Genomic DNA, 25,531 nt, shown 5'->3' with positions numbered 1-25,531 from the left:
GGTACATGTGCACAATGTGCAGGTTTGTTACATATGTATCCATGTGCCATGTTGGTGTGCTGCACCCATTAACTCGTCATTTAGCATTAGGTATATCTCCTAATGCTGTCCCTCCCCCCTCTCCCCACCCCACAACAGTCCCCGGAGTGTGATGTTCCCCTTCCTGTGTCCATGCCAACACTATATTCTAATGGTCTACACAAATTCAAGTGGCACTGAATTAAAAATACATTTCAACTAAAAACACTTACTTAGTCTGGCCTACTCTATGGCATCTATCTTCTGCTTGTTTGTCATTATAAGGATTACAGTCAATATCGTGAAGTATAACAACATTTGCTGAAGTCAGATTTATTCCTAATCCACCAGCTTTTGTTGATAGCAGAAACACAAAGATATCCATATCGGTATTAAACTCATCAATTAGATGAATCCTGTAAGATAAAGAAATGAGGTTAAATCTCACTAAAAAGTTGTATAATATAATTAAAATGGAAAACAATCATTATCACACGAAAAAGAAACCTGAAGATGTATGTACATCTCTTAGTATTGCAGTTACTTCTCCTCTGGCTATATCACTGAAGAGCCTCCTCAATTCCCCAGCTTCTTTTCTACAATATTGCTACCCCTACCAACTCTTACTTCAATTCAACCATTCAGATTCAATTAATTCCTAAATGACTATTTTGTCCTTTTTAAACTTGTGGCTTAGCTAAATTCTGTGTATGGCTTTTCAATTTTTAACCTTCTCAGAAGTGTATCAGCTCCTACTGGCAGACAACATTTCTAATGAATCAAGGACTTCACGATCAAATTGTATAAGTGGATTCTCTTCTTTAAAAAAAAAAAAATTATTTTTACCTTCAGTCTAATGCGGGGGGAAAAAAGAACCACTCTGGCCAACAGAAAAAAAATAAATCAAAATATATAATGCAATTTAAACATACTACACAATTCCTTATTAAGACAATCGGCTGGGCGCGGTGGCTCACGCTTGTAATCCCAGCACTTTGGGAGGCCGAGGCGGGCGGATCACGAGGTCAGGAGATCGAGACCACGCTGAAACCCCGTCTCTACTAAAAATACAAAAAATTAGCCGGGCGTGGTGGCGGGTGCCTGTAGTCCCAGCTACTCGGAGAGGCTGAGGCAGGAGAATGGCGTGAACCCGGGAGGCGCAGCTTGCAGTGAGCCGAGATTGCGCCACTGCACTCCAGCCTGGGCGACACAGCGAGACTCCGTCTCAAAAAAAAAAAAAAAAAAAAAAAAAAAAAAAAAAAAAAGACAATCCCCTCTTTACTAAGGTCAATCTTTACAACCTTTGGGAATTAAAAAAACTTTAATTACCCTTAAAATATGAAAGATTTTAAAACAATCTTGATGAAAGATAACGTATGTTAGACTTTGAAAAAAATTTAAAGGTGAAAACCATAAAAAAATACAATTCTAATAGCTGTTTCAAAATATATTTGTATGTAATTCAGAAAGAAAATTTAAAAGAAAATTATTTATTTTTTGAGACAGGGTCCCGCTCTGTCACCCAGGCTGCAGTGCAGTGGTGTGATCTTGGCTCACTGCAACCTCCGCCCCCTGGGGCTCAAACAATCCTCCCACCTCAGCCTCCCTAGTTGGGACCATAGGTGTGTACCACCACACCTGGCTATTTTCCTTGTTGTTGTTGCCATTGGTGTTTTTAGTAGAGACAGGGTTTTGTCATGTTGTCCAGGGTAGTCTTGAACTCCTGAGCCCAAGCAATCCACCTGCATCAGCCTCCCGAAGTGTTGGGATTACAGGTGTGAGCCACCATGCCTGACCACTGAAATTACTCTTATTTTAAGGTAATGATTTGAAGTAATCAAACATAAAAACAACAAAATTCTATCAATTGTTTAATTGTTAGACAATTAAAATTCTAACAATAACAAATGAGTTTTTTTTTTTGTAACTAACATGAAGTATACCAACCTTTCAGAAATCTGAGTCTTTCCATCTAATCTGAGGTACCTATGCTGATGATGTTTTAATAGAACCTCTAAGATATCCAGCATCATGGTAAATTGGCTAAATAACACAACTCTATCACCCTGTGAAAATACATACATGAATTAGAAATAGAAAAAATCGTTTTACTACTCAAAGCCTTGATAGGTTTAAACAGTTAGAAGTGTTACTTATATCATGTTGATAAAGTTGCAGAAAATTCTCTATGATCAACTGCTTCTTTAATACAAATCAGTAGTACCTAAGATACATATCTTATTGTAGCCTATATATGAATAAACTGCCTTAACTTTAGGGCTACAAGCTAGCTCTCAGTTTTGATTTTAAGAACAGTTAAATTACTTCCTTTTCATAAGAAAAACGTCGGAAAATGTGGACAACTGCTTATGTATGTACTATCTGGACTGTGATTTTACAAATTTAGTCTATTTCGCACATAAATGGCAGTATTACTTAAATAACTATTTAACAAATAGTGTCTTTAAAAACTAATTTTGAAGCACACAGATTGTCACCTATGAAATGACAATTAAGATTTTTTTAAAACATCAATACAGATACAGTCTACTAACTTTCTATTGTTTTCGTCTGAGGTTCAACAGAGGAAAGGAGGTAATCAAGAAAATACGTCCAGAAAATGTTCAAAACACTAAGTTCTAGAAGAATGCAGAACAGACATAGGCTAATTCAAGCAAGTCAGTGTGCCAGAATTGCTTTAAGAGGTTTAAGTAATTGAGAAAATACAAAAGAAACGCCATTCTTCTTTAATACCTTCTGTTTCAATTCAGACAAGATGCATCCTAAAACTCGAAATTTTCCAGAATCTAAAATCAAGTCCATGTCTAACTGAAAGTTATTAATGTGTCGGTACTGTTTACAAAGTACATGTAGTTCAAAGTCTGTCATAACTTCCATATCTTCAAAGATCAGGTCAGGGTTAGCCTCACAATGTGTAGGTTCCTTAAAACAAAACAAAACACAGTATACTTCAAAATAAAAATAATTTATAATATGATCAGAAAAGTTTAATAAAATTGTTTACACCTGATAAAATACCTAAATCACAGAACCTTTTAGTGTAACAGACTTATCAAGGAAAATTAATATTAATCTTTTAGGTATAATAAAGGGGGGGAAGTCCTTACTGTTTGAGAGATAACATACTAAAATATTTACAGATGAAATAACATCTAGAATTTGGTTCAAAATAACCCTGGGGAGAAGTCTGGGGTATAGATGAAACAAGAGTGGTGTCATTATCAAATGGTAACTTTCGAAGGGGTGAAGTAACATATGGGCTGACAGTTTCATTATGCAATTCCACTTTTATAAATGTTTGAAATTCTCCATAAGTTTAAAATAATAAAAAAAAAAATTTAAAAAGAAATGGGTTGGCCAGGCGCGGTGGCTCACGCCTATAATCCCAGCACTTTGGGAAGCTGAGGTGGGTAAACCACCTGAGCTCAGGAGTTTGAGACCAGCCTGGCCAACATGGTGAAACCCCATCTCTACTAAAAATACAAAAATTAGCTGGGCGTATTGGTGGGCGCCTGTAATCCCAGCTACTCAGGAGGCTGAGGCAGGACAATCACTTGAACCTGGGAGGCGGAGGGTGCAGTGAGCAGAGATCATGCTTGGCCTGCTGAATAGCTGGGACTACAGGTACGCACCACCATGCCCAGCTAATTTTTTTGTACGGATGGGGTTTTGCCATGTTGCCCAGGCTGGTCTTGAACTCCTGAGCTCAAGCGATTCACCCTCCTTGGCCGAATCAGGCACTCTGCTGGAGTGCAGAGATCAGGCACTCCAGCCTGGGCGACAAGAGCAAAAGTCTATCTCAAAAAAAAAGAAAAGAAAAGGAAGAAAATGGGTTGCTTTCAACACAAAGATCAGTGAGGATAAATAAGGATAAAATGTTAAAGGAGAAAGTGGCAAAAATAAAGAGTAATTGCTAAAATTATAAAGAAATAAAATGAAAAAGAAGTGCATTTTGGAAGTCTAGACTAGGAGTTAGCAAACTGTTCCTGTAAAGGGCCAGATCATATTTTAGGCTTTGTAGGCAAAATGACCTGTACGGCAAGTACTCAACTGTGCCCCTGTAGTGAGAAAGCAGTCCCAGAAAACAAAAACAGGCATGACTGTGTTATAGTAAAACGTTATTTATAAAAACAGTCACTGCCGTGAGGCCATAGTTTGCTGACCTACGATGTAGATTATCAGTCCTTCTTTGTTCTTATGTCCCCCAAATCATTTTGAACTTAGTCTAAAATGTGTTTTTCATGTTTCAGCGCAGTGACTGATGCCTATAATTCCAGCACTTTGGGAGGCCAAGGAGGGCGAATTGCTTGAGCTCAGGAGTTCAAGACCAGCCTGGGCAACATGGCAAAACCCCATCCGTACAAAAAAATTAGCTGGGCATGGTGGTGCGTACCTGTAGTCCCAGCTATTCAGCAGGCCAAGGCAGGAGGATGGCTTAAGCCCAGGAGGCAGAAGTTGCAGTGAGCCAAGACTGCCTGCCTTGGCAACAGAGCCAGACTTGGTCTGAAAAAAAAAAAGGTTTTTCTTAAATATGTAGTTAAAGGTTTAGTATGCCCATTGAGTTCACCAATCTTATAGCCTAACAACTTAACCTCTTATTAAAGCTTAGTGTTAACATAATATGAAATCCTTACCTTTAGCATAAGCTGAGACATTTCCTTGAGTTTTTCAGCTGTGTAATATTGGCGATGTAATAAAGGATGATTGGCCATTTTCCTCAACTGCATCATGACATTGCACATTTCTGTGTTTTTCTCTGTGACCCAAAGAGAACACAGCAAAAAATAAAACCAAGTGGATAACTGTTGAAACATATCAACTAAGTTTTTAAATTATTTCCTCAAATTCCAGATAATTTTTAAAAATGCACAAATCCCATTATATGACTAAACAAAATACAGCCCCAGTACAAGATTCTTTTTCACATAAAAGAGTGAAAATCAGATTATACCCAAGTTATTGATAGATTTTTTCAATCTGTTGAAAAGACCCAAATAGAGTTGCTCCTGCTTCTCTGACATTGCACACAACTCAATTCGATCTTTCTTGGGGGGTAACTGCTTGAGAACCTGAGACAGAAAAAACAGTTTAAGATAATCATTCCAGTAAAGAGAAAAACATAAGTTTTAAAAACAATAAAAATAAAAAACATGTAGATAAGCATTACCTCTTCTTTTACTCTTCTGAGAATAAATGGCTTTATAATTTGTTTTGCATGTGCTATTCTCTCCTTTTCATATATACTTTGCTCATCTGCTGATTTCTGAGCAAAATAAAAACATATCCTTTTAGGAATTATTCATTTAAATTAATAATATTATTACACAACATAAATAACAATATTATTGTTATTTATGCAATAACAGTATTATTACACAACATAAAAATCTCCCTCACTGGAGTCTGAGTTATTTTCTGTAGAAACTTGATTCATTCTAGATGGCACTTCACATCTGAATTCTGGGCTGCCATGTACTTCTTGAAGCTCCATATGTATTTTGAAGTTTCATGATATGTAATCATGTTCTCTACTGAAGTAATCAATTTGAACTGTACTAGATGGGTGTTCAGAAGTCATCAACTGATGAGTCATGAATCGATTACCCAGATAACTCTCATTTAATAATGTGTCTAAGTGTGGGTAAGGAGGAGCGTGGGAGGTAGAAAATCCTTTATTTCTTTGTGGAAAATGGCCCCAAAAGGAAGCTAGTGCAGGCTGATGCAAATCACTTGGTCTAAAAATGGGGAATAGTACTTAGTCAAAACTGGTGATTCTGGAGAATTAAAAAGTAGAATTTTATTCTAGGATGTGAAGGAGTCCCCCATATATTACGAACTAAAGATAGAAAGTGGTTCATAAAATCTGCTAGGCCGTTTAAAACACTGTACATTAAGTGGGAGGAAATTCAAATTAGTAAATGTTTAAAAGGCAGTTAATTTGCGGTGGACAAATATCACAGAAAATTCTTGCAAAAGATTAGTGATGTGGAAGAGAGCCAAGAATCAGTGTAAACACTGCGGTATTGAAAAATCTGGGAGTTCCTGAAGACTATACCTTACTTTTCCTAAACGATAAAGAAGTAACGAAACTTTTCTTGTGAAGAGGATTTCCTTACTGTCGCTTTTAGTTGTGACTTTGGTTTTATGAACTTTTATTTCAAAATATATTTCTCAGCATAGGCATTTTCTGGATATTCTAGCTTTGTCTAGTTTTATAGTTTACCCATAAAGAAATGTTACTAATTTACGTAGCCAATTCTGATACAGATGATGTAATGATCAAACTTTCTGCATATACTATATATCTGAGCTCTTCATCAATTTAAAATTGTCATCTTTCAGAAAATTAGACTTCTGGCCATCGATTAGGGAAATCGCTATTTTTTTCCCCATTATATTTTGGCTGGTTTCCAAACCAATCCAAATATAGAGTTATCACCTACTTAAAGTTACTTCATAGAGCATATGCACTATGAAAACAACAAAAGAGACCTAACAGAAGACTGGCCCAGATAAAACACAAATAACGTATTTGGGAGAAAATATGCATTTATGCTTACTGTCTTAGAGGAAAACATTCTTCGTATTTCACTGGTGCTACTACTAAACATGTGTGGCATAACAAAATTCAACAGCGACATGAGTTCTAACAGATTATTCTGTACAGGTGTGCCTGTGAGCAGCAAACGGTTATTTGCCTGTGAATGAAGGTAAAATTTATATTAGCTTTTTCTTAAAGAGCCACTCCTTTCATGTCTATCCTCCCCAGTGAAAGGTGAAGGGAGGAGAGATAAATTAAAACCATTATTAATAATTTAACATTCTGTGATAAATGATATAGTAATTTAAATAATTGATGTCTGCTATTATCAATAGCAATGAATACGAAAACCATTGGTCTTATTTTATAAGTAGGTAACTTGTGTCCTCATATCACCTTTATGAGGCGATGAAAGATTATTTATAAATAGTTTAACATATAGAACAGGTAAATTATGGCTTATGACCTAATAATTTTTTTGAAGGGTTGTTAAAAAACAAAATCAAAGAATATATGACAGAGGCCATCTAGTCCATGAAGTGTGAAATATTTACTATCTTCCCTTTTACAGAAAAAACTTGCTAACACAGAATACTACATAAATTAAATTACATAATACAGATTCTGCTAATAAAGAATACTACATATATTAAATTATGTAATCTAAATTTTACGGTAATTTGGAAAACTTTACAAGCATTCTCTTACATTAATTGTCATAAGATGCTGGTAGCGAATGGAGCCCATATTCTTCAGCATATGGCCCTCATCAAAAATTGCGTAATTAAGTTTCAGCCGTCGAAACAGACTACGGTCATCAGAACTGCTGATCGCACAGTTGTATCTGTCACCAAAAGAAAAAACATCTCTAAGGTTATACCTTTAAGAGCTTGGAGTCCAGTGAAATTTAATGTCTTATAAAATCATATTTTATTTACACATTTCTAATAGCCAATACTTAAAGCACAGCACTAGACACGAGTGATACTCAAATAAACACTGACGTATTTGTATTTAATAATTATTGATGTGCATTGTAACCAAGTTATGAAAGCTGCAATACATAATTGAAAGAAAATATTAAAAGGCCAGGCGTGGTGGCTCACACCTGTAATCCCAGCACTTTTGGAGGCCGAGGCGGGCGGATCACGAGGTCAGGAGATCGAGACCATCCTGGCTAACACAGTGAAACCCCGTCTCTACTAAAAATATAAAAAATTAGCTGGTCGTGCTGGTGGGCACCTGTAGTCCCAGCTATTCGGGAGGCTGAGGCAGGAGAATGGTGTGAACCCGGGAGGCAGAGGTTGCAGTGAGCTGACAATCGTGCCACTGCACTCCAGCCTGGGGGACAGAGTGAGACTCCCTCACAAAAAAAAAAAAAAAAAAAAAAAAGAAAATGTTAATGTTACAATCGGACAACTTCTACATACCCGGGAGGAGGTCAGTTTGGGTATAATTTATAAGTAATCTGCTCCATGAAGCGTTATATTTTAATAAGCACAAAAAAGAACATGAAGCTAAAATATGTTTCTCTTTAAAACATAATATTTTATTAAACTAGCAGAGTAGATCCAAGAAATAATAGTTAATAGCTAGCAGCTTGAGACTGCATATGGAGCCTGTTTTATTAAGAAAAAACAAAATTCTGCACAAATTTTTAAAGGACAGACTCCTACACAAGAAGCCAGTAGTGAGAAATAATAATTACAGTTAAAACAGAACTTTAAATAAATCAATAATAAACGTAACACAAGAGCATTAAGTTCTGTGCAAGATATTTACATCAATTACTACCAAGTAGTATTATTAGTATTATTTTTCATTTTTATTTCTGCCCTAGCTCAAATTTTTCATTGAGAAAATGAAATTTCATTGTATTTATTATTGATACTTATTTGTAAGTTAAAAATATAAATAATTTTGGTGGGATATCTCAAATTTTACTTTAAGCTTAACTGAGAAATTACTATTACGAGACGACTTGTTTCAGTAAGTAGGCAAAACCTTTTTATAGTCACCATTAATGAGGTGATGCACTAATAAAAACCTCCTATATGGGTGTTACACACCAAACTAAAAAATGCCTGAATCCTCAACATTAGTCATTCCATTACTTTCGTATCACAGTTAACAGCATAAACTTTCCTACATAGTACTACTACAATTTCTTTTTTAAATTTGGGGGCTGCATAAATATCCATCCTCCCCAAATTTCTCAATACTTACGTGGTCACAATTACATTGTAATCTTCATATCTACTATGAATGTTAAATCTAATTTGTTTACGTTCTTCTTGAGAACCTAGAATTTAAAAACAATAAACACATTTTGATTGTATTTATTGTGCTGTACTTTATTTTTAATTTCCAAAGTTAAAAGCAGAATGACATATTCTTACCATAGTAACAGAGCACCTTCAAAGTAGGGCACCATAAATTAACTTCCCTTAACCAGTTATCTACGGAACAGAAGAGATATTATTTGCATCTGCTACAATAGGGTATGTTCACACAGTTAAATGAACACTAAACTTTGACAAGTGCTACTTAGAAATTCGTCTTTTATAAAATGTAAATACTGGCCCAGCAAGGTGGCTCATGCCTGTAATCCCAACACTTTGGGAAGCTGAGGCAGGTGGATCACCTGAGGTCAGGAGTTTGATACCAGCCTGGCCAACATAGTGAAACCCCATCTCCACTAAAAATACAAAAATTAGCCAGGCATGGTGGCGGGCGCCTGTAATCCCAGCTACTCGGGAGGCTGAGGCACGAGAACCTGGGATGCAGAGGTTGCGGTGAGCCAAGATTGAGCCACCACACTCCAACCTGGGTGACACAGCGAGACTGTCTTAAAAAAAAAAAAAAAATTAAAAATTAAAATATAAATACCATGGTGATTGTTTTTATCACAGACGCTTTACAATATTACTCCTTAGGAAACCTATGTAAAATAATCTTGAGGTTTTGTGAGGCATCAAAATGAAGGGCAGACGACCAAATATTATATTTACAGTTGATTATTAACCTCCAATTTAAACAGAAGGGGGTTTTCTTTGTTACATTCACATATACAAATATTCTCTTATTCTAACTTCTGCATCCAACAAACTGAGAAAGAATGGAACAGTTACATGTGTAGGAATTAATTACATATCTGTTTAATTTTACATTTAAAAGTACTCATTTTCTCTTAGTCACTTTCAAAAGTATTATGAAACCAATATAAATTGTCCTTGGTCTATAATTTTAAAACTGACTTACATTTGAGTTCTTTTTAAAAGACTGCCAATATAATCAAACACACATATATAAACAAAGGAGAAAAGTATAAGGAGACCATAAAATATTCATGTCTACAAACTAAGAAACTACAACACCCCTCCGACACACACCCTTACACACACTCTCTTCTACCTATATAAAACAGGATAAAGTTAAATACAGTTGTCTCCAGTATTACAAACCTATAGTTGAAGCTGGAACAACGATCAAATGAGGACCATTATTACCCTCCTGATAGAGGTATGCCAGAAATGCAATGGCTTGAATAGTTTTTCCTAGGCCCTAAAAAGTTTAAAAGACAATATATAACATTTTAAAACAAACAAAAAATAAATACATAAAAATACAAAAGAAAAAGCAATAATTCTGTGCTGTATTCACTTTTGATTTCCCATAATGCAACTCTAAAGGAATTTCTACTATGTTCTTAGTTCTCAAATGACAGAATTGATTATAATCTCCAAATGACGCTGTAACTTACTTTACTGAGCAGTGGATAGATCTTCATTGCTAGTTCATATACAATACACATTAATATGGAAGACTTTTTGCATTGCATGGAAAGGATATAATTTTGGTTATTGCTTCTACACAGTGAATGTTTAATATCCACTGAATGGTTTCAGGGCAATGTCCCATGACTAAATGGAGGAAACATATGCCTAATCTATCCCAGCAATTCTACCCTTAAGAATATAATCATGAGATATGAGCGCTTATGTCGGCAAAAGGACTTGGGTAAGAATGTTCATAGTTTTATCTTAATAGCCAAACATTGGAAATAACCTAAATAGGTTAGGTGCCGTGGTGCATGCCTGCAATCCCAGAACTTGGGGATGCTGAGGCGGATGGATCACTTGAGCCCAGAAGTTTAGACAAGCCTGGGCAACATGGGAAAACTCCATCTCTACAAAAAATTACAAAATTAGCCGGGTGTGGTGGCGCATGTCTGTGATCCCAGATACTCGGGAGGGCTGAGGTGCGTGGATTGCCTAAGCTCAAGAGGTGGAGGCTGCAGTGAGCTGAGAGTGCGCCACTGCACTCCAGCCTGGGTGACAGCAAGCACCTGCTTAAAAAGAAAAAGGAAAGAAAGAAAAAAGAAAAGAAAAGAAATAACCTAAATATTCATATCCAACAGAAGATGATCAACAAATTGCACTGTATTTATGCCATGTACTACCATACCACATGGCAATTTAAAAAAACAAAAACAAAAACAAAAAAACTACTGATACATTTAAGAACACAGATGGATCTCAGTAACATTATGTTGCACCAAATGAACCAAAAACAAATAGTATAGAGTATACTGCATATACCGCATAACCAGAAAAAATCCACGGCAATAGGTATAAGAATAATGGTAGCAGCAACTGGAAAAAAGCATGAAAAACTTTCTGGGATGATGGAAAAGCTGCTCTGGGTAGTAGTCACATGGGTATACATATATGTAAAAAGTCACTAAGCTGTATATTTGTACATTTTACTGCAACTAAATGAGACATCATTAAAATACCGGTTTTAAAAAGTTACTTAGGAGATACAGCTCCTCAGGGGAACTGAATGCTACCAACTGTTGTGGACTGAATTGTGTCCACCTCCTTCCCACTGACAACACATATGTTGAAGTCATAACCCCCAATGCCATTGTATTTAGAGGCAGGGCTTTTCAGGAGGAAATTAAGGCTAAATGAGTTCATAAGCGTGGGGCGTGAACCCAATATGACTGTCCTTGTAAGAAGAAATATCAGGCATGTGTACATACACAGAAAAGGCCACATAAGGATAGAGTAAGAAAGTGGCTGTCTTCAAGTCAAAGAGGACTCAGGAGAAACCCAAGCTACCGATACACTGATCTTGGACTGTCCATCTCCAGAACTGTGAAGAACAAATTTCTGTTGTTTAAGCCACTTAGTCTGTGGTATTTTGTTATGACAATGCTAACTGACTAAGCCATCAACTTATAAATATTGTGTTGCACTTTACAGGTTACAAAAATAGTTTCACATAATATATACCTCATTTAATAGCAAATGCAATCTTATGATATAAAGACTATCTACATTTTATTATTAGTTTTGAGAGATTAGGTCAACTGGCAAGGATCAGATAGCTCCTGAAAGGCAAAGCTGGGGACCCCAAACCCAGGTCTGATTTCCAAGTGCAGTCACACAAATGAAATGATATATATTCTGTAATTTCTGTAAGTATTTTGAAATCCTGTGTATATTATTCACTTTTCTATTAGATAAACAGTATCTTTGTTTTAATGACAGTATGAAATATATATGGGAAAATATCTTACAATGCTAAAGATTACTTTCCTAGAGGCTAATTAGGGAACAAATATCATTATCTGTGTTAATTTTTATTTTAGGAATCCAACATACAGTGTAACATTTTCTTTGCGGAACATGACTCCTTTTAAATATATACTTCAAAAAAGTATAGCTGGAAGAATAGAGATGTTAAAGGTCAAGTTTCCACATGACAACACCTGGACTACTGGCTATAACAAACTTCGTGAGCTTAGCTTTAAGGAAATGTGATTTGAGAAAGAACAGAGACCCGGAGAGACCTCTAATAAAAATAAAATAGCTGAAATGATGTTGCTGATATATATGTGGATTTATTCATTGACAAGGACAGGGATCTAAGTTATAATTTTAAAGGCAGCTGTAGAAAAAGCACATATATTACATATATGTATGTACGTACACATGTACATACACAACATCTGCAGAAGGTAGTATCTAGAAAAGAAGACACCAAACTAGTTCTTGTTTAAGTGGTGGAATTATAGGTGACTTTGATTTTAATTTTTTAATTTGTATTTTTATGTTTGTAACATGTATTTACTAATTTGATAATCAGAAAGACTTCATCTATCTTCATCTTGGGGAGGAGTGAGGAGGATAGAACTAACTCTATCAAAAACAAAGATGAGATAAAATATAAGATACTGAGGTGGCAGTAGTTAACTACAGTAGCAAAAAAAAATTTCATGTTTTAAATGACAGCAAGAATACCTTTTAATGACACTTTGTACAACAAATCTTAGAAACAAAGTACACTTACCATTTCATCTGCCAAAATGCCATTAAGTCCATGTTTATGTACCAATGCCAGCCAATTCAAACCAACCTTCTGATAGGGCTTGAGTGACAAACTGGTAAAGAGAGAGTTACCAAATATTACACATTTATATTTCTATTAGTTTTCTATTAGTTATTACAATGCACATAAAAACTAAAATGCCTAGGTCTAATCTTACCTTTTAACTAATTGTTAGATGCTATGTACACCTACTTAAAAAAATGAGCCCAAGACATAAATGATTTTTCGGATCTTCTCAAACTTTATTCTCTTATTTCTTCCGGCAATAAGAATCAAGCATTTCCATATTTGGTCATAATATAGAACCTCCAAATTAATTCCATAAATGATTAGAATATTAACTATGATAATACATTACTAAGCTAGTATTTATACTAGAAAATTGAATTGTGTTGATTTGATTTTTAGCACATTAAAGAACTTAAAAGTATTAGGACAAAAAAAAAAAAGCACACATAATTTGCTACTTTGGCCAGGTAGGTTTAATAAACACCTTCTGAATGTGTGTCAATCACTCCTAATATCAGTGGTATGTGTAATTCTGAAGCACGCATGTATGTGTGTATTATGTGTGTACTACATGCAAATGTACACAGCACATGTTTAGCAAAATTATTTGTTTTGACACTTGCATGCTACTTTCTACTCACTGATGTTCACTGATGTTTTAGCAAATGCTAAAAGACAGTGAACATCAGTGAGTAGAAAGTAGCATGCAAGTGTCAAAAACCTTATTTAATTTGGAAACACATAAACAGACTAATCCCTGAGAATGAATTGTTTGGAAGGTAATATGGCAGAGTTATAAGGAATGAAAACAGTGGCTTATGCCCATAATCCCAGCACTTTGCGAGGCTGTGGTAGGCAGACTGCTTGAGCTCAGGAGTTTGCGACCAGCCTGGGCAACGTGACAAAACGCTGTCTGTACCAAAAATACAAAAAACATTAGCCGGGCATGGTGACGTATGCTTGTAGTCCCAGCTACTCAGGAGACTGAGGTGGAAGGATCACCTGAGCCTGGGAGGCAGAAGTTATAGTGAGCTGAGATCATGCCATTGCACTTCAGCCTGGGTGACAAGAGCCAGACTCTGTCTCAATTACAACAACAACAACAAAAAAAAAAAAAAAAAAAAAGAAGGAAAACAAAAGTTCAAATGGTTAAAAACTATTAACAGCTATCACTTATTGAACATCTATTATACATAGGCACAGATATCATTTTTCAAACATCACCTCATTTAACCCTTTAAAAATCCCATAAAGTAGTTACTATCATCACTTTAACAGATTAAAAAAAAAACTTAATTTGCCTGAGGTTGCATAGCTACAAAGTGTTAAGACTAAGATTTTAATTCAGGATGTTGATCTCACTCCAAAGCCTATTCTCATATTCACTAAAACACCTTACATTAATGTGAAAACATAGGACAAGGCCATGCTTCCCATTCTCCAGCTTTTATCCTGTCCCCTTAATTTCCTCTTGCATATATCCTGTTTGTACACAGGGAAGGGTCTGGACATAGCTATAGTATAATAAATTGTTGAAGGATCAAACTCCGAAATCAAGACATAATTAGAACTGAGTAAAGAACAGGTAGTTGAATGATGTCCATCTTAAATCAGAATCTACGTTTTAACTGTGGGGTATGCGACTTATAAAACATTTCCCATTTAATACAACTAAAAGTATAGCTAGGAGAAAAAGCAGTATTTCTAAGGTTTTTATAATTCTTTTGCTGAATTTTAAAAAAGGTCTTTGCTTTCCCAATCAATATAATTTCTATGCTACTACTATAAAAGTAGTAATAAATAGAACATGTTATCATAGACATTTTAATTTCCAGATCCAAAACAATTATTTCTACTATAATGGTGAGAGTAAATGCTAAACCTGGAATATTTACCATATTTCAGACTATGCTATGGGCTTAAATATACATTATTATTTCATTTAATCCATATTAAAAATAGGAAATATTAATTATCTGCATTTTACAGATGAGAAGTTCACTGGGGCTCACAGAAGTTAAGTAACTTGCCCAAGGTCATGTAGCTAACCAAATCTGTATCTGCAATGGCAGTGCCAGTATCCAATCCAGGTGTGATCCAGAGCTCAGCACTTAACCAGTAAATAGTAGAAATGAAAAAAATTCTCTTTCATCCTGACCCACCCATCCTATGGTCAACACAACACTGAGTTTTCCATTATTTTTATGCATCCTTCCCAATTCTTTAGTCATCCTATTCACATTAAGGCTCACAATTTACGACTAATGAAACTTGATAAGGTAGGCATACATCACTTATAAATGCAGCCAAGGACCCACATGCCATCCCAACATACAACCTATCACAAATAGCCACGAAATACTCTTAATAAACAAAAATTACTGAAATTCTTCATCACCAACACACATTGGGAAAAGAGTCTATTTAACTGTCAAAATACTCATTATAACATCAAATTTTAAAAAGTGATGAGGAAATTTAAAAAACTACTACACAGATTTTTAAAATTTAAATAAAATTGCTTTATTCAAAATGACAAAGAAATTATGGTAAGGTGTTTTGATCAGGACATGAAATGGTTTTATTATATTGAAATATTTGTTATAAAAATATAAAGTATTAATGTGTATATATGTTTGCTGTTCTGTTAGATTTGTCTAAATTACAAGTAGCTTTGTTGCTTACTATCATGGAACTGCTGCCAATTACAGATCCTTTCTCAGCATGTAAAAGGACCAAAGAAAATGCAATTTTGATAGACTCTGAACCCATTTATTATAACAACATTTAAAAATAGGATACCTATATTCTTTTCTAGTTGGTTTTAATATTTAGATGCTATATAATCATATTTCCCATTTATTTTGATGCTTCACAGTTTTCTAAGAATTTTCATGACTAAATATAAATCTGAACCACCAATTTACTGTTAAGAACATGGGGATTTGCTCAGGTCTTCTGAATAAGTTAAGTGCTTTCTTCTCAACAGAGTATTAAAATATCTCTGAACTGAAGATTTTTTATCTCTCACTAAGGAAAAAAGTGATTTAAAGATTTTCTGAGATAATGAAAGAAAATGAGGCAACAGGCTATTTTGAAGTTATTGTTTTGTTAGGGGGAAAAAAAAAAATTCCCTCCAGAATTACTATGATTTCTCCACAGTCTGAAAATTCAATTGGGTTTAAATCTGCCAGAGAAACTAGTTTCAAAATTATTTTCAAAGGTGAGAAAGGCGTAAAATAGAAACGACAGGGGTACGTATGATGTGATAAATTTGAGTTTAGAATACAGAAATACAGGGCTACAGAGACTTGTTTAAAGCAGTTCATAGAAAACAGGTTAGGGATGCTGTCCGACCAAAAGTTTATGTCCCGTTAAGTATGACATGGCTGCTGCAAATACTACCACAACATTAGTTTGTAGTGACAGAAATGTTCAAGCTAAAACATTCACATCCTACTACTTTTGAGTTAGTGAAACCACATCTGCAGTGTTAATTTGCATTCACATCACTGTCAAATGGTCTCAGAGCTCCTGTGCAAGAACAGGGTAGGAACCATGCTGTCAAGTTCAGGATGAACAAGATCAGAAGAACCTTGGCAGATTTAGCTCAAAAGGCAAGACACGCTTGATTAAATATATTGTATTCTGAACATGTGAGAAATCTTTTTAGTTTAAGGCTGATAAATTATAGATTAACTAAAGCTTTAGAGATGGCTATACCTATAGTAAGAATAAAACAGGAGAAATACTAAGGATTTTTTTTTCCTCATCGTATTATATTTTAAGCAACTTAAATTTTGACATTTTAAAAGAAAGATTATGAATGTAATGGTTTTGAAGTACATATGAAAACTTTAGCTTTTCCCTATAAAGATTTCATTTTTCACAAGGAATTCCGGAATGTCTGTATTTCTAAAAGGCAAACTTTCTTCTCCTACAATTCACATAAATTTGCAACAGTTTGTAGCAAAGTAAACTTCGTCATGAAGAACTTGTTCTGTTTAGAGAAAAATGCAAGCATGATAGGTTATTCATCAGGATAGTCTAATATTTTCCTCTGTGCTAATAAATCCTTTACTAAAGCAAGGAGACAACTTTAAATGTCTACATACTAAGTACCCACAATGCCTGGCCAGTACACCAAGTAAAAATTGCTTATGCAACTCTTACCTTGGCTGAAGAACAAAAATCAAGACAACAAATTCTAACCCCTAAAAGTGCACTTAAATAAACTCTAAAGAGACTATCCATATAGGTTTTAGAAGTTGTACTTTGGGTGAGATCCAACAAGCACTTAAAAAAACAACAACAACAACTATTTTTCTCATCTATTAAGTATTTCATTTAAAAAATCCTCAGTCTAATGGAAAGGATAGTTTATTACCTGATCAAACTATTTACAAGTAACAGGACTTTGTGAATGTGGTTTTGAGAGAGAAATTTTTAGTGATGCAATAAAGCACTTGATTTTTAAAAATCCAAATTATGATAAAGTAGACTCAACTGGGTAAGTCTTGTAGAGTGAAGAACTCCCCATATCCAATGCTGGAGAACAAGAAGCAGCAGCTCCAACTACACTTTTAGGAGATGAAATTTGCTGATATAGTTCTTTCTATGCAACAGAGAAAAGAGCTTCTTTGTGGGAACTGCATCACGTTTCCCTACACCATCCCATAGCACCCTAGAAGGGCACAGAAAAGATTGTAGCTTACTATTAAAGGCCAGTAATCATCTTGTTTTTTTTTTTCCATACCTTGATTTTAAATTATTAACCAATGATCAGCAAATATGCTTTGATCATTAACTTAGAAAAATATCAGAAGTAAATAAAATCAGCAACTAAGGCAATTAATTTTAATGAGATCCTACTGCTAATCTTAACCTATCAGAAATACTTTGAACAGATGTAACTCATTTTGAAAGTTGTGTAGCATTGCAAAGTATGGATATACCATAATTCATTTCAATTATTCCCTAATTTTAGGAACTCCATTTGTTTCCATGGTTTTGCCACTATAAATATCATACTATGAACAGTTTGATATTTTTTTTTTAAAAGTATTCTGAACAGTTCTGAGTCTCCAAACTACTTAAAAATATACAAACTTTTAAAGGAAGTTCAACACAATTTCCCCCACCCCAATCCGCCAACAACATGCAAAATGTGGGTGATCACAATTACAAAAACCATTTTAATATGTACTGGCCACTAGACAGTATTTTTTTTTTTTTTGCATGAATTCTGGCAAGTATTTTATTGAAAGTAGCAAATTGGAGAAATATGTAGACTTACATGATCTGTTTAATCAAAGTACCTGTCCTTTCCCTTGCTGATGTATTTCTACCCCAAAAGGAGATTTTAAAAGCTGGCCTTATCATTTAAAACATTTCATCACAGTATGGGATATCATTTCATTTTATTTATGATTAAAAAGAAAATGGGCTAGGAAAGGAGTTTTTATGCTGATGCAATTAAGCAGCTGACATTTTTTTAGGACATCAAATTTGTGTATAGGAGTAACTAAAACCACTTTTTCAGTTTCTGTGATTATATAAACAATTACCTGTTATCAGGCAAAAAAGACACTGGTCATATAGTATACCATCCCCCCGTTTAATTTATAATGATATGACAGAATAAAATTCCCTACTTGGGGGTGGGGGAAATCAATGAAAAACAGTACATAGTCCACTTATATGCCATTACAGAAAATCTGGGGGTTCTCTCCTACCACTAGTTGCCATATCACTTTCTAGGCATGATACAGAAATAAGTTCAGATATTTTGTACAATTGAGATAAAATACGAATAAATATATTCAACAAAGGTTACCTTTGGTTTAGAATGGAAGGTTGTTCTATGTTCCATCCACCTCCATTTCCAGTAAGCATGGTAACTTGTTTGGTCAATTTATTTGAAATGTCTTCACATTTGTTCATAAGCCTTATAACTACATCTCTTTCTTGGATCAGTGTTTTACAGTGCCATATCAAATCTTCTGATAAGCCGTTAGTTTTGGACATCTTTGTGAACTATGGCATAAAAAGAAAAATAATTGAATAGTTCAGATCTAGGAAAGAGAAAGGCAATCCTGATTTCTTTATGAGAAAAACAAGTTTGCTAATTTAAACTTTTACTTAATGAGCTTATAGTCAACTAAGAGAATCTGATTCTTCATGTTTATATTTGAGTTGCTACATGTTTCACTTTTATATTCTACTGTCACACATCAAACTCATTATGTTAAAGTAAAATATATCTTACCTCAAAAAATGCATAATCCCAAACTTGTTACTTTGACCCTGGCAGCTATTCTCTTATAAGAGAAACATCAACAAGTAATTGTTACTATCTCCTATCAAGTTTTTAAAAACATTTCAAAATCTTAAATTCACTTTTCCCTAATACCAAAGGTAATAGTATCAAATGTAGTCACTGCAAATCTGATCTCTCCCCTCTATTTGTCATTTCCTATGACTATTACGTATTAAGGTTAATCTTCTTAAAAGATATTTTTCCACATCTATCATCAAAGTGTAGCCCCTCAAGTTTTCAAAACTCTAATTATTTGTCACTTGATACTTTACTTCTAAACAGAGACTATTACATGGAGAGATATCACATGAATCAAAAGTTAACTATGACCAATTCAATAATCAGATAAGGTTTTTAAAAACCAATTTCAACATAATACTATAAATGGTTCTCTGTGAAAACTCACAGAACTTCTTTCAAAATATAGTTGTATTTATTTTTCAAAAGGAGGCACTGAATACTTCATATGTAAAAGCTGTATCAGAACTAGAATTTTTCAGATAGATAGCTGAAAATATATATTCTATAAAACATGACAAAAAATATTTTTAGTGGAAAGGATGAGAAAGCCCAAAATCTATTTGAAATACTTGGGGCAAAAATGAAAATCCCATAAGCCAGAACTAAATCTAGGAAACTAAAATAAAACCATCTATTAGGAAAATACCACACATGATTTTTATTCATGTCATCCTATTTAGCATATTTTTCCAAGTTATAACAAGAATCACATTAACAACTGTAAGTAATCACTGTGATCACAGTATTTCTAAGTTCAGCAAAAAGCTCAAGCAATAGTAATTAGTGCTTTTGGGATGTACTAAGATAATTAAATAAAATACAGCTTATAGCAATATACATTTTCCATATTTATCCTAGAATAACTTGGAAATATACAAAATATCCAATCTATTCTTAGCACTTCAAAAATGGCACTGTAAAATACTAAGTTTATTTGCATACTACTCTGTATTTTTCACGGGACAAAATTCATAATCACAATATGATCTCCTACTCCCTCTACTTTGTGCTTTTCAGGGGAAAGATCTATTCATAAGCAGCAGTATAGATAACAATCAGTGTCTTAAGGAGGTTCTATTAGAACTTTTAGCTAAAATACTTTTATTTTTAAATGCCACCAAAAATTATAGGCCATAAACCAATCTCATGCTGATTATAGTATGTGAGTGTAATATATGTAAATGCGAGAGAAACCCAACAAATTAATCAAGAAATAAGGAATGAACATACATTAGGTACTAGGAACTATTAGATACCTTTTATTCAGTAACTCATCAAATCCTCATAACAACTACCAAGATTAGTCTACCAAATCTAGATGAAAAAACTAAGGTTCAATTTCCAACATCACAAAGCTGGGTAAGAGAAAAAGCCCCTGCTTTTTTCACTGTGTAACTAGTACCTCCCTAAATAAAATAATTTAAGACCTTAAAAGTTCAAAGTAACCTTTTTTTTCTGTAACCAACTACCATTTATTAAGTTCTTTTTTTTTTTTTTTTTTTTTTTTAACAGAAATTACTCTAACTGTTGAATTATCTGGGAGATAGACACAGCCCCTGTCCTTGTGGTCTATGAACATTGGGAAACACAAGTAACAATTTCAAGCATAACCTCTGGTATAAACAAGGGAAACAACAAAAGTTCATGGGCACTTATCACAAAAAGACTAATAAAATCTAAGACCTAGTAATTCCTTATGGATTAAGAAGCCAGAAATAATAAAAGACCTGTTTTAATGGAAAGATAAATTCACATGTCAGAACCTAGAGAAGCAACAGACAAGTCTCAACAGGAAGGCAGTAAGGGTATGCATCATTCTGATGCGTTCTAAACTGAACTTACGGGCATTAAAAAGCTACTGAAGGGTTTTAGAAGAGTTCCTGTTTAGAAAGAACTCTACAAAAGTAACATGAAGAAGGCTTGAGAGCAAAAAACTATTAAGAAGGCTTTGAGTTGAGAGATAATAGTGGCCTGTGTTGGACACGGAGAAACTGATAGATTCATGATCTTTAGGAGGTAGAACCCATTAAGTGTGGGGAGATGAACGAAGAGTTAAGCCTGGCTCACAGACTTCTGGCTTCAATGCTAACAGATTAGTGGTACCCTCTATTGAGACTAAAATTTACCAAGATGGCAAGGGAAGTCTGTTTCTGGGTATATTAAATTTGGGGTAGCTACCAAATTTTGGAGAGCCAGTGGTTAGTTAAATAGAGATCTATATCTTAGGGAAGAGATGTAAGCTGCAGAAAAAGATGCCACACAGGTGACTATCAAAGTCAAAGATGCTGATGAGATTACCTAAGGAAAAGCACATGAAATTGGAGAATAGAAGACTGAGAGCAAAACCTTGAAGAACATCAACATTTAGAAGCATTTAAAAATAGACAGAAAGAGCAAGAAGAAATGTAGGATGTGGTATCAGAGAAGCCAAGGAAGAAATAATTTCAAAAAGTAACGTGTAAGTTTTAACTGCCAAAAAAACAATAAACTGGCCAGCTGTGGTGGCTCACACCTATAATCCCAGCATGTTGGGAGGCCAAGGCAAGAGCATCGTTTGAGCCCAAGATTTCAAGACCTGCCTGGGCAACATGGCAGAATTCCATCTCTACCAAAAATACAAAAAATTAGCCGGTATGGTGGCACATGCCTGTGGTCCCAGCTACTCAGGAGGCTGAGGTGGGACGATGGCTTGAGCCTGGGAGTCAGAAGTTGCAGTGAGCCAAGACACCACTGCACTCCAGCCTGGGTGATAGAGGGAGACCCCGTCTCAAAAACAAACAAACAAACAAACTTAATCTTTCACCAATTATAATGAATTTATATAAAATACACCACATGGTAAATAATTTCTATAGTATTTCTCATGGACAGTTCTGAGTAATTAAATATGTAGCTATTCACAGTGGTTATAAATGTATAATTTTATTCACTAATAGTTATGCTTTGAAGAGATATGTGCTAGAAGCACATGGAGAGGTATTCATCTAATAACATATTCACAATTTGGTAGAAATCTAAAGACGTTAGTGTATTGTTGAAGGTTAGTGCCTAAGCATAGTATGAGTTTAGTGATAACAGTCAATATTTTCTGAGAAATAAAAAGTAAAATGTGTACTGTGAAGATTCCTAACATGTAAGTCACATAACCATTATTAAGAAAACCAATGTTAGATTATACTAAGTGAATATATTCAAAGTGAAGCTGAAGCACACTGAATCCTTATAAAGCAATTACAGGCTCCATTTTTTTTTTTCACTTAAAAAAGAATATGGTACTATTCTTCAAATATTTTCAAAAGCTGTGTTATACAAGAGGTAACTGAAAAAATTAGCATACTGTGATCTAATCTGTCATTATCATATTTTCTGCCATTGAACAGCTTTTTGAAATGTCAAATTTCCTTCATAGCTGAAACTTCCTAATATAAAAAAATTACAGCAGACATAAATCACAAATTCACTTAAGCTGTCCCAATTTACACATTTAAGTTTGATGTCTTTTTATTTATAAAAAAAATTTTCTTCCTTTTACTTATTTTTTAAGAGCATAAATTACATGGTCATTTGGAAGCCACAAGAAAGGGTTAAAAGGTGGGGGTGACCACTATTTTGAGAGCTGGAAAACTAAAGGAAAGAATAAACATTTATTCTGAATTTTGCATATGAACGGCAACATTTAGAGTGGTAGATATAAGGAAGTTCTTTTATAGATAGTTCCTTAAGAAGCAGCAATAACAGTATTAAAATATTATTTTTGCAGGCCAGCATAGTGGCTCACGCCTGTAATCCCAGCACATTTGGGGCCGAGGCGGGTGGATCACTTGAGGCCCCAGGAGTTCAAGTCCAACACAGTGGAACCCTGTCTCTACTAAAAATACAAAAATTAACTGGGCGTGCTGGTGCACGCCTGTAATCCCGCTATTCGGGAGGCTGAGGCACAAGAATTTCTTGAACCCAGAAGGCAGAGGTTGCAGTGAGCCAAGATCACACCACTGCACTCCAGCCTGAGCGACAGAGCGAGAGACTGTCTCAAAATAATAAAAAGTATTAATTTCGCAATGGCTAACGAATTATGGATCCAGACATGTAGCATCAACAGATGCTAATGTTACAAAAAGTAACAATCAGAGATTACTGTCTTGTGATGAAAGAACACATCACTAACTATGTAATAATATTGGTGGGTGCATTTAACCTTCTAATGATCATTTTACAGAAAGTACTAGTCCAGTGGAACATGTTAAACTACACTGGGGAGTTATAATCAGAAAAGTTTAGACAGGAGAGTTATAGAACAAATGACCCAGTTTCTTTACCAAAAACTGGAAAAAGAGAAGGGGAGAGAGAGAGGGATGAGGAATCTACAGATTAAAAGACCTAACAAGCAATCTCAGTAAGTGGACTTTACTTGGATCCTAATTCAAACTAACAAACTATAAAACAAATGAACAAATACTATAGCATTTATGAGACAAGTGGAAATCTGAACTCTGAATATTTTGATATTAAGAAATTACTGATGATTTTTATTAGATATAAGAATGTTATGGTTTCTTCAGGAGACACATATTTAAAATCATAAGGATAAAATGATGTCTGAGAGGTGCTTCAAAACAATATGATGGAAGTGGACAAGAGTATGGAAGAAACACATGGGGGTTCATTATAACACTGTGTGCTTAAATTTCTTGTAATAACAAAATGGGGAAGGCAATGAAGGGGAGTACAAGGTCTTTCTTACTTCAGGATGCTTCAACAGTCAAGGGTTGGTTATGAGATTTTTAACTGAACTTCACTTTTTGGTTATTTTGAAGTTGAAATTTCAGAACAACTCCCCCTAACACTCCCTACCTCTCCCCTCCCACACAAGTAAACCAACTTTAGAGATGATCAAAATGACTGTTGCTGATTTAGAATTTAGATCTATCTAATAACAATCCACTAACCACAAATGTAAAACAGCAGTAGACAGTTTTTTAAAGGAAAAAGAGTTTAATTGAATGAATTTACTGTGATTAGATTCTGCTGTGACAGTAAACCCAAATATCACGGGTTTAAATAAAAGAAAGTTATTAATCTCTCATGTAAATAAAAATCTGAGGAACTGATTCAGATTTGGTATGATGGTTCCAAAATTAACGATTCTTCTAACTCTGTTGCTTCAATAACCTCAACATCCACCATCATATTGACCCTTCTACCGGCAGGAAGAAACAACGCTTTCCAAAAGTTGTAACATACCACTGCTCACATCCCATTGGAATGAACTTTGTCAAACTATCTCAAGGGAGGCTAAAACAGTTAGTCTTAATATATTGTGGGTAATGTGCCCATAAGCCCAGCCATAAATCTGATTTAAAAAGCTATAGGGTAGGCATGGATATTTAACAACAACAAAAAAAGAAGAATGGTTTGATTTTAGAAAGTTTGATTCAATACAGCTAGAACTTAGTGGACAAACAGAAAACAACAAATAGTTTCTTAGCATTTCATTAATAATATACACAACATTTGCAATGCAAATTATTGTGAATATCTGCAGTTAATGTTTTTAAAGAGCCAGGCAACTGATGGCATTTAATTTTTAGACTTTCCCATAGGTAGGCACTATAATTACACCCCACTTACAGGTATTTGCTTACAGATATGTAAGCTGTTAGAAAATGACAGACATGAATTCAAAGTCAGGTCATCTAGCTTCACTATGTTATTCATCTATAACCTAGTATGCACTTACAAAACCAATGGAATAAAAAAAGTGGCATGCACTGAATTCAGAAACAAGAGACTCAAAATGAGAGAGACAAAAGGATTCTCCAGGATGACAGGAAAATGAAATGCTAAGGCCACTTCCAAATCAGAGCAGGTGATAAGATTCCTGATTTTCTAAAAAAGATGAAACTGACAGATTACCAGAAGTGTCTAAAATCTGACAGGCCCAGGTAATCCCAGCACTCTGGGAGGTGGAGGCGAGCAGATCACTTGAAGTCAGGAGTTCAAGACCAGCCCGGCCAACATGATGAAACTCCGTCTCTACTAAAAATACAAAAATTAACCAGGCATGGTGGTAGACACCTGTAATCCCAACTACTCAGGAGGGTGAGGCAGGAGAATCACTTGAACCTGGGAGGCAGAGATTGCAGTGAGCTGAGATTGCATCACTGCACTCCAGCCTGGGTGACATGGCGAGACGGACTGAAAAA

The 25,531-nt window shown here is 34.8% G+C and overlaps 1 protein-coding gene across 4 annotated transcripts in view; it reads right to left on the bottom strand.

Moving 5' to 3' along the window:
• The window catches only part of SMARCAD1 (SWI/SNF-related, matrix-associated actin-dependent regulator of chromatin, subfamily a, containing DEAD/H box 1), an 85,444-nt gene that overhangs the window by 7,944 nt on the left and 51,969 nt on the right, over positions 1 to 25,531 (bottom strand). For all 4 annotated transcript variants that reach the window (XM_030819133.1, XM_030819134.1, XM_030819135.1 and 1 more), the window contains 13 exons: positions 18,825 to 19,024; positions 12,941 to 13,031; positions 10,045 to 10,144; positions 8,980 to 9,039; positions 8,807 to 8,882; positions 7,289 to 7,424; positions 6,600 to 6,737; positions 5,207 to 5,302; positions 4,991 to 5,108; positions 4,674 to 4,795; positions 2,773 to 2,961; positions 1,966 to 2,084; positions 252 to 434 (listed from right to left, as the gene is read on the bottom strand). In XM_030819133.1, coding sequence (XP_030674993.1) covers positions 252 to 434; positions 1,966 to 2,084; positions 2,773 to 2,961; positions 4,674 to 4,795; positions 4,991 to 5,108; positions 5,207 to 5,302; positions 6,600 to 6,737; positions 7,289 to 7,424; positions 8,807 to 8,882; positions 8,980 to 9,039; positions 10,045 to 10,144; positions 12,941 to 13,031; positions 18,825 to 19,024 — 1,628 coding nt within the window. The remainder of the gene's footprint in view (positions 1 to 251; positions 435 to 1,965; positions 2,085 to 2,772; positions 2,962 to 4,673; positions 4,796 to 4,990; positions 5,109 to 5,206; positions 5,303 to 6,599; positions 6,738 to 7,288; positions 7,425 to 8,806; positions 8,883 to 8,979; positions 9,040 to 10,044; positions 10,145 to 12,940; positions 13,032 to 18,824; positions 19,025 to 25,531) is intronic.

The sequence above is a fragment of the Nomascus leucogenys genome, chromosome 9 (genome assembly GCF_006542625.1).
Source record: "Nomascus leucogenys isolate Asia chromosome 9, Asia_NLE_v1, whole genome shotgun sequence".
In the NCBI taxonomy this organism is placed as follows: Eukaryota; Metazoa; Chordata; class Mammalia; order Primates; family Hylobatidae; genus Nomascus; species Nomascus leucogenys.
This window is presented reverse-complemented; position numbering and strand designations above follow the sequence as displayed.